The 10,799-nt window shown below is 38.2% G+C and overlaps 1 protein-coding gene across 4 annotated transcripts in view; it reads left to right on the top strand.

Moving 5' to 3' along the window:
- The first annotated feature begins 327 nt into the window (after positions 1 to 327).
- Positions 328 to 10,799, top strand: part of LOC150100307 (uncharacterized) — a 495,437-nt gene continuing 484,965 nt past the window's right edge. For all 4 annotated transcript variants that reach the window (XM_090402566.1, XM_090402565.1, XM_090402567.1 and 1 more), the window contains exon 1: positions 328 to 550. In XM_090402566.1, coding sequence (XP_090258692.1) covers positions 515 to 550 — 36 coding nt within the window. In that variant the 5' untranslated portion in view covers positions 328 to 514. The remainder of the gene's footprint in view (positions 551 to 10,799) is intronic.

Below are 10,799 nucleotides of genomic sequence, written 5' to 3'. Positions count from 1 at the left end.
TCTTGCTGTGATTCTGAAGTGGTCCCGCCTGCCAACTGATTTCCAAATGCAAACTTATTACGACTTTGTTACAGCACTGTTTTTAATAGGTTTGTTCAAACATTCTCATATCAACCATCATATTTTAAAAATCTTGTTATGTCATTACGACAGTCTTCTACAAGAAAGAAATGCATCGACAAACTTACCAATTTAATGCATTTGGGACGATGAACTTCGTCTACTGAAAAACTGGCCTGTTTTCCCGTCAGGAATTTGAAATAGTGCCCTCTCTTGGTAACCTATAACATTGGAAACTTGAATTGTGGGATACGAAAACAGCAATATTTTGATCATTTGTAACACCTCCGAGTTGTTCGTGTGTTGTTCCTGATGTGTGTTGAGTGATGGTTTAGTTTTATTCATCATGGGTGACCTCTTTAATGAGGTGAATTATAAGTAAATGTGACATGACCATGAATTCAGTTTATATTGTCTGAGCTGTATATAAAAGCATTTAATTTAATATTGAGTGATGGAGAATTATCTTCGGTTCTGTAAAGAAAACCTAGTAAGTAAAATTGTACCACCCGTAATCTGTTATTAGTGCCCTTGTATGCACGCACTTTATATGTCAAGCGAAAAAATATTTCACGTATAACTCACTTCGTATTTGTTTCGAATCTGAATGAATGACGGCTTCGTGTTGATCATTAGTTGCAGCTACATTTAGGATTTCAATGTGATAGAAATATGGTCCCTCATTACCTATTCGTTGTCAGCTGTAATTTGTTTTTAAATTATTAAATATTTTTATCACACCAGTAATATTCGTAGGGACAGATGTACATGGAAGCAAAGAAAACCAAATGTACTGCCTTAGTTAGTGTAAAGAAATTTAAATTTCGAAGTGATAGACCACAGTAATAATAATAAACATCAAGACTTGAAATTTATAGCTTTAATCTTCAGAACTTTAAGATTAATTATAACCAGTTTTTAATTAAATTCATTTAAACCCCAGGAAGCAGTTTATTTTGAATGAGCTTATTAAAAATAAGTGTGTCTGGTGGGTTTTGAAGATTACTCAGTTACAGGACAGGTTCCAGACATGATTACATGACATTTCCAAGGGTTCATTGTGGGAGGAACGGTCGACTATAACTCACCCAACATTATGACATTTCAGGCTTCCATTTGATTCATTGATATTACATGACACCATCATATATAATCAAAAATGATCACAGGAGGGCACATATTGCTATTGCCCATGGTATATGGCTTGCATTCTTAATCAGGCTATTATACTCCTAGAATACCAAGCACTTACATGATTTTGTATGTTTCATAGCCAACCCATTCATTAAATGTGCAAATTGCTATGCATAGTTCATGATTATCACTAATATCACCATTACTAACTGTTTCAGAATGTGAAAAATGCATTGGTTTTGTAATTCAATTTAATTTTATAAAAATTAAGTAGTATATAGTTAAAACTTGAGCTTTTTCTTGGTTTTATTCATTGACCAAATATTAATAAATGATATACACAAATTGTCAACAGGTTTAACTAGCTATTCTGTTTGGCTCCTTCAGGACAAGTGTAACGGTACACACTTAACGTTTGCTAGTAAAAAAGAATAACATCATAAGCATGGAGTGTGGTGTCCCAGTCATTACTGAGACACCATGCTTATGATGATGCGCGTCAGTTTTAATTTATTTGACTGTGTTACTCCATTCTTCTTTTTTACTAGCAAATTAGTGTGTACCATTATACTAGTTCTGAAGAAGCCAGACAGAATAGCTGGTTAAACTTGTTGGCAATTTGTGTATGTCATTTATTAATATCTGGTCAACGAATAAAACCAAGAAAAAGCTCAAGTTTTGATGTTTAGGTGACCAAATACAAAACAAAAAAAATAGTATGAAGTTATTTTTTAATGGTTAATAAATTTGTAATGTACATATTTGGGAAAGAAACACAGAATTTGAAAATAAGTGATAGGGCAATATTTCAGGTGCAAACTTTGTTTGCTTACACTTGGATAAAGAATTAAACCAAGTATGTAATTTCTTGGTATCTTTAATTTATAGTATAACGAAGTGGAAAAACATCCAACAACTATCTCTAATCCAGAATATTTTAATAATGTGTGATACCTTTTGGCAACTTGTACATAAAAATATGACTTTTGCACTACTTCAACCTTAGTATCATCTCGGGGTCTGACTCCCAATGATAAGACCTCAGCAAAGGTTGAAACTGGTCTAGGTAGTGATTCCCATAATGCTATGCATTATGGGAAGGGTCACTATATATATATATATATATATATATATATATATATATATATATATATAGGGTTACCAAGTAATTTTATAAACTTGGTTATTTTATTCCTAATCCCAAGTAAGCAAACAGTTAAGTTTGCGCCTGAACGCAGTTCAAGTCTAAAGGTGGTGCAACACCAGGGCAACTCATTGTAAAGGTGGTAAAGCTCTGATCACTATTCTTAGTATTTTCCATAATGTAAAGCGCATCTCACTAAGAGATGTATACTGCAATACATTATGGGTGGGGGTCACTACCCAGACCGGTTTCAACCTTTTTTTGAGGTCTCCTCAGTGAGTAGCTAGACCCTAAATACCAAGGTTTTAGTAATACAGAGCCTTATCAACTTTACCTATACAAGTTGCTATAAGGTGTTTTTATTTTGAATAAAAACAAATATGTAGTGACCCTTTCCATAATGCATGGCATTATGGGAAGGGTCACTATATATATACACACACAGTTTTGCCTTGTGGGATACTAAGGCAAGGGATGTGAAGTCATTAGTTCTATATACGAGTTGCTCTCTCCTGATTATATTTCAGGTGCAAACTTTGTTTGCTTACACTTCGATAAAGGATTAAACCAAGTATATAATTTCTTGGTATCTTTAATTTATAGTCGCTATAAAATAAACATTTAAGGTGCCAGATTTAGAAGAATGCATGAGAAGTGAAATTAAGATTTTGGTTTAGTGAGAGTGTCAAAACCTGATGTGTTCAGGATTTAGAGTATAGTTCTTTTGACAATCATGTCACTAACTGAATAATTTTGAAAACTATGCTATATGATTGTTGGGATGTGACAAAAGTATTAGAAATAAAGTTAAATAATTTGTTTCATTGTTCATTGAAATTTGTTTAAAATTAACCAGAAGTTAAGACCAAAATGTTTATTCAATGAATATCAAACAAGTAATTATTATTGAACATTTTAACAATGGGTGCATAGATTGGAAGCTGTAAACATACGAGAATAGAAACAAAATTTTAGAGTTTTTGAAGGATAATTACTTTGGACGTCATGGAGCAGAGAGAGAGAAAAGAGAGTGAACAGTTTTTATAGATATGGTGATACTAGATATGATCATGAAGTGAACATGTTGATTTTAGTTGGGATTAAGTCATGCAATCCTGATTTGGGAGGAACAAGAGTGGAGGATTGTAAACTCTTCAGGAGCAGGACTTGGATAGGCTAGCTTTGAAGATTGGAAGATTAGGTGGTAGTTTGTAGAATGAGTAGAACATTTTGATGAGCTGTTGAACAATAATGCATCTAAACAGTTGGATGACGTGTAAAATAGATCAGAAGAAGATAATGTATCCAAACAGTTGGATGACGTGTAAAATAGAGCAAAGAAGATCTAGAAGCAGTTAAATCAACAATTGCAGACATATTAGTTGCCATCAGAAAACTCAAAGATAGAGGCCTCAAGGAATGGATCTGATACTTGCAAAATTAATAATAATAAAAAAAAATGTAGGTGCACAATATTTCAGTAGTTTTGCCAACTTCTGGTTTAATAATGTTGAAGAAAAGTTTGTAGGTTGTATATAATAGAATGATTCCACTATAAGCAGAACAGATCATTATTATCTTTATTGTGATATGCTATCACAATAAAGATTCCTTATTGTGATAGCATATGATATTCAGATACCATTGACCAGAGATAGGATTGATCTTTAGAAGAATGGTTGAAGGTAGCTAGCTGAATGAGTTGTTTGAGAGTGGCATGGTGATCGTATTTGCAGAGAACTTAAGGATACTCTGATGTATTCTTAATATATTGGATTGAATGGTTTTGGTGTGTTGATTGCAAGAGGGATTGGGGAAGCAGGCAGTATTTTATAAGGATTGTAGCCATTGGCCAAAAAGGTGTTGCAAAAGTCCTTGAGCTCAGTTTCAAGAGCTTTGTCAATTGAACAATTAGTCCTAGCTTGGTAAATAAGTGCATTGAGGATGCCATACTGTCGGGATGGGTGGTGGTGGTGGTGGGGGGAGATTGCTGATCCAAATACTTCCTGTATGCATGGGTTTTCTGTAAATTGAGAAGATAATGATCCATTAGGAACTCATATTACTAGTGTATCTTTTTTTCTTTTTCTGTTTTGAAGTTTATTTTAGTATGCTGACTATTGAGATGTATCCAGTGTATCAAGTATTGAATGGAAAAGTAGTATTAGTTGGCAGTATATACAACTTCACAAACAAACTGGCCAAACATTTATTATTATTATTATTATTACTTGACACCTCCAGGGAGTCCAAAGACTCATCTAGAGAGGACAGCTACTCTACATCTCTCTATCTCCACCACTCAATCCACCAACTACAATCAACTGCAACTACATCAATGTCATCTACTGCCTGCCGCCACCATTAGTATTTCCACAGACAATCACAAACATCCATGCCCACGGTAGGATTCGAACCCACAGCCTTTTGGCTGGAGAGCAGAGCAGATACACTAATCGCTTGGCCAACGAGGCCAGCCAAATCACTTCCTCCCCTCACAGACTACTCTCCCTCTTTTATTAAAAATTCCCTGTGCTTTGAAACATTAATAAAAAAAAAAAAAGTAACCTTGGCAGATTAAACTGAAATTGTTGAAATTTAGAGGAAAGAAACTCCTCATACTTAGTTTTGAACAGAGAAAAATCCCAGAAGCATTGAATAGTGCATTAATAATTTTTTAAAATTTAATTCTCGAGACCTGTTGACATGTACTGTGCTTGTGTGTGGATAAGCGGTTAGATCTAGAAGAAGAATTTGATGTGTTTTTTGAAAACCTGAAGGTTGTAGTCATTGGGACTGACTGGCCTAAAGAGCAGAGCTGTAGCAAATGAAGGCAGAGGATGAGAAGTTGGTTTGCCGTGTTTGGAGTTGAACTGTAAATGGATGTTGACTGGCAACTACTCATGTTCATATATGAGCACAGGAAAGTAGAGCAATTGAAGCATCCAGTTCAGAGGAGCATTGCCCATGAGAATACCTATAGAAGAGGCAATTGCTTTAACATAGGTATGCATGCTGACATATATATATTTTTTTTAAACAAAAGAAAAACTTAAACTTGCATGAAATAAATTTATTAGGCTGTAAAATTTTTGCCTACATATCATAGGCATTCTCAGTACATTGATAATGGAACAATATTATTATTATTATCCAGGCCTCCATGGAGTCAAAAGACTCGTCATTGGAGGTCGTTTTTAGTAAACACAAAGTTTATCATACCACTCCTTGAACCCATTGACCGTTCCCGCTCCAACCACTCTCTCAGGCAATGCATTCCAAGGTTCAACCACCCTCCACGCAAAGAAACCACTCCTCACCCCCTTGCGCTCAGCCTCCTTTCGTAATTTCCAGGGATGGCCCCTTGTCATTGCTCCTTCCCGCCGTTCCACCAAGTGAAAGAACTCTCCAATGTCTACCCTGTAACTGCTTCTCAACAGTTTAAAAATCTCGATCATATCACCTCTACTTCTTCTATCCACCAAACTCTGCAGTCCACATTCCCTCAGTTGATCCTCATAACTCGTATTGTACAGTCCTGAAACCATCTTTGTTATTCGCCTCTGTACCCTTTCCACAGTCAATTTATCCCCTTCAAATCCTGGGACCAAATCTGAGAACAATAGTCTAAGTGTAGTCTGATCAGAGTCTTATACCACAGAATGATAACTCTTTTATCTCTGCAGGTCAGCATCCTTTTCAGTATTGCAGCAATCCTCTGAGTTACCCCTCACCACCTTTGCAATATGCTCCCTGAATTCCAGTTTTCTATCAATCATCCCCCCCAGATCTCTTGTCTCCCCTACCTCCTCCAGTACAGCTCCTCCAATCGAGTGTGCATTCTCCCATCGATGGATCCCAAACCTTAAGACTTTACTTTTTGCTGCATTGAAACGACACCCCATTCGTTGGCCCATTTGTCTAGTTTATTCAGATCCTCTTGCAGGGCTGCCACATCTGCACTATTACTGATAACCCTTCCCAGCTTCACATCATCTGCAAACAACTGAGTGGCCCCTTGCAATCCATTGACAATATCATTGATATAAAGGTTAAACAATACAAGTCCCAGTACTTGAGCCCTGTGGAACGCCACTTGTAACCTTCTGATTCCTTGATATTGCCCCATTATACACAACTCTCTGATACCTATCAATCAGCCAGACCTGAATCCATTTGACTAACCCGACATTTAAACCCATGTGCTACAATATAAATATCAGGTTATCATGTGGCACCCTGTCACCTTTGCAGAATCCAAAAAAAATGGCAGTATATGCCTTTCCCTCATCAACTGCTCTTGTCACTTTATTATAAAAGGCAATCATATTACTAAAGCAAGAGTGCCCCTTAACAAATCCATGTTGATTCTCACAGATAACATTGTCCTCATCTGCCCAGTGTTGTATATAGTCCCTCACTAATTTCTCCAAGACCTTAACAACTACTGATGACACACAAGCAGGCCTATAATTAGACACTTCCAGTGTGCTACTGCCCTTATGCAGCGGCACTATCTTACCTTCCTTCTGTTCCCTGGGTACCTTTTCTGCAGCCAGTCTTTTATTGAAAAGCCAAGTCAATGGAGCTGTCAGTTCTTTAGCACATTCTCTCAAAACCCGTGGTAAAATACCATCCAGTCCAACAGCTTTACAGGTATCCAGAGTACTCAGTATTTGGAACACACTCTCCTTTTGCACCTCTAAACCCTGAACCTGCCCTATCCCTCTAGTATTAAAACCTGATCCAGGATGAAATACTCTGATAAAGTGCTCAGTGAACAATTCCACTATGTCCGCTGCATCAGTTACTCTATTCCCATTTTTATCCCACAATGTCATTCTTTCGCAATCGTTTCTCTGCCTACTGTGGCCACATAGCTAAAAAATTACCTAGGATTTTCTTTGAATCTTAGTGCCAATCCTTTCTCATATTCCAGTTTTGCCTTCCTCACCATTCTGGTCACTCTCCTGGCCTGAGTCTTATATTCTTCATGTATCTGCCCTCCACCCCTCTCCTTATATCTCTTCCACAATCTCTTTTTCAACTGCAAATATAAAATTACAATTAAAGAATCTTTTTCAAAAAGTGTTAGTGTAGCATTAATGAGACGACAGATGGTCAGTAAAATTCCTAATTATTATAAAAAGGAAAAAAAAAACATACAATTAGTGCCTTTGTAGCACAATTGGAAGAATAATGGTACATTGTGCCCTTCAATTGGGAAAGGCTTCAGTTTGATTCTTGTTGTGACGAGAGGAATCCTAATATGGAAATATTTTGATTCAAGGTGAGTTAGCCCATCCCATATGGAGGTGGCAGGGTTTTTTCACCCAGAAACTTGGGTTTTTCTTCCTGTATTCTGTTGATGGATGGCGTTGGTGGCAGATGATTGTAGTGGTGGTTTGGTGTAGTTGGTGGATTAAGTAGTGGAGACAGTTGTTGAGTAGGTGCCTGCTCTCAATGAGTCTTTGGACTCCTTAGAGGTGTTATGAAATAATAATCAGGGATTTGCATAAAAATGATGTAATAATATTTCTGATAAATGGGATAACCAAAGGCCATCGAATCTGTTTAAGTTCAGTCAGTATAAGGTCTTATAACTCTTTATATAAGTGCTCTATAAGCAATCTTCTTTTTTAGCTTCTTTCCTTCCACTGCTAGATATACACCAACCCATTAACTTTTTAGTTCTGTCTCTTTTTAGCCAATGTCCACTATCTCATGTCAAATCTTTGTAGATGATCCCTCCATCTTGTTCTTTGACAACCTTTTCTTCTCTTTCCTTTGCTTGATATCCACTCAGTGCATAATTTTTCCAACTTTCATCTGGCAGTCCAAAAATATGACTAGCACATCTCCACTTACATGCTCTACAACACTTCACAATATCTTCTTTCTGCTCCAGTTATTTCGCTTATTTTAGTATTTCTTTTTCTATCCCCCTTTTTTTTTTTAACGTGGAGCATTTATCTTTCCAAGGCTCTTTCTATCCCATCCTATTCCAATGGCTTTAACAGGCCTTTTAAGACCCACAACCTTCCAAGCATGCTTGGATTTCGTAACCGAAATACGAGGATAGAATGGTCACTCCTATGCCTCAAGGTATTCTTAGCTGTATCCCTGTGTGTTCAAGGGGCCGGTTTGCCTGCTTGCGGGATGAAAAGCACCAGATAAACTGGCAGAAAAAACCCTACTGCCCGCGCCCAAGACCAGCTAACTTGGCTATGGCTGAGGAAGATCCTTCAGCTCCTCCCGTCTCCGACGGGAATCGAACCTAGGACACTCCTTCCCCAGGCATATGGTTGCGAAGCGCAAAGCCACTAGGCTAACCTAGGCCACAGCACTAGGCCACATAATCTTCTGGGATATCACTCCCCATACACAACTTACTGATACCTGTCAGATAGCAATCTCCAATTCCATGTGCTAACCAGCCATCCAACTCCATCTGTTCCAGTTAAATTACCAGCTTGTTATGTGGCAATATCACAAAGGCTTCAGCAAAATCTAAACATACCACCGTGTGTGTGTGCTTTCCACTTTATCTGATGGACTCACCTTGTTGAAGTAGATTGCTAAAACACGATCTTCCTTTAGCAAACTACCCATCTTCTCCATCCTTGTCGTTATCAAACCAATTCTGAATCCTGGTTCTCACTAGTCTCTCTCTCTCTAACATCTTTACCACAACTTCAGACAAACAGATTGGTTTATCTTATCACCCCTTTTATGAAATGGAACAATTTTGCCTTATTTTCACTCCTTTGGAACTTGGACAAGTCTGACTCAAGTTAGAGGTATACTGCTTAGAAAGAAGTCAGTGGACACCATAGTGTGAAGAACAAGCAGACATGGCACCCACTAATAAGATGTAGCATCTCCTTTTGCTGTGATGTCTGCAGCAATCCTACAAGACATTTTCTAGAAGTGACAGTAGCGATCAATGGGAATTTTGGACCGTTGCAGGGTGAATGTCCCTTGATCTCACATGATGTTCTAATTCATGCTACAGATGTTCAGTAGGGTTGAGATCAGGACTCTGTGGAGGCCAGTCAAGTATAGTGATGTTCATGTGTACAGATCATGCACTTACAGCAGCAGCCTTATAACAAGGTGCATTGTCTTGTTGAAAGAGACAATGGTCATTTCTGTAGAAATGCCACAAAGTAGGAATTGTCCACAACGTTCATTACTTTTTGGAGTTCAGTGTTCATAGCACCACAAACAGAGGTCAGAGGCCAAACCAGGAAAAACAGGACTATGCCATCACACTGTCACCTCCGAATTTCATAGTTGAGGTTATGCTTTCTGGAAAGAGACATTCACTGGGCATCTCTACACTCGCACCTCTCCATCTACTCAGAAGAGGATGTAGCATGATTCCTCACTCCACAACACAGCATTCCAAGCTTCCATGTCTCATTGTTTGCACCACTGAACATGACACGCCATGTTGGTTGAGGTAATGTGGGGCTTGCATATTGTGGTCCTACTGTGGAAACTCATTGTAAGCCTTAGTTCTGAATGTTTTTTTTGCAGATTCCTGTTCCAGTCAATGCCCAGAACTCTGCATTCAACATGTCAGCCGACGAATGGTGGATTTTACATATTAACCTTTGTAGCACTGTATGGTCATGTTCAGTGAGTGGGATGGGTTATCCACTGCATGGACCACTTACAGTTGAATCCCTGCACTTCCATCTCAGTATGGTATCACTGGTTGTTGACCTGGGATGGCCCAATTCTCTCTCTCAATTCTCTTGCAGCGATTTCACCCAGACATAGTTGCCCTGACTTGGGAGCATCACATTCCTCCAACTTATACCATCTACAAACACGTGACTTGTTACATGGTGCGATGCATCTTGCCCATGGGGGTATCCGTTGACTTCTTTCTAAGCAATGCAAAGTTAAAGCTATTATTAACTCCATGGAGCATTCACTCAAGTCATGCGGTGATATACCATCAAGTCCTATGGCCTTATTGACATCTCCATTCCTCATATGCCTCCTGCTCACTCACCATCACAGGCCTCATACTCCTCTTTTCCCACTGCTCTCTCAAGTTCTACATGATGCTACTACTCATTCGGTATCTCTGCTATATCCTCCTCAGTGGTTATCATTCCACCATTCCATTCTCTCCAATCAGTGCCATCTTTCTATAATCATTCTTTCTTCTACTGGCCACATATTGAAAAAACTCTCTAGAATTCCTTATTAGCTTACTGCTGTTCGTGCTGCACTTTTGCTACCCTTAGCATGTGAGTTACCTCTCTTGCTTGCTCTTTATACTTCTTGTGCAACTGAATATCATCACCGCTTATCTTATTGTGCCACCATAGTGCTTTCTTCCAAATTGCATGCTTCATCTCTTCATTTATCCATTTCACACCCAATTTATTCGACTTCTTGACCTTTGGAATGCATTCAGACATTGCCTCTTCCAGACAGTTCT

The sequence above is a fragment of the Typopeltis vanoorti genome, chromosome 13 (genome assembly GCF_054136105.1).
Source record: "Typopeltis vanoorti isolate ZY-2024b chromosome 13, IOZ_Tvanoo_1.0, whole genome shotgun sequence".
Taxonomy (NCBI): domain Eukaryota; kingdom Metazoa; phylum Arthropoda; class Arachnida; order Uropygi; family Thelyphonidae; genus Typopeltis; species Typopeltis vanoorti.
This window is presented reverse-complemented; position numbering and strand designations above follow the sequence as displayed.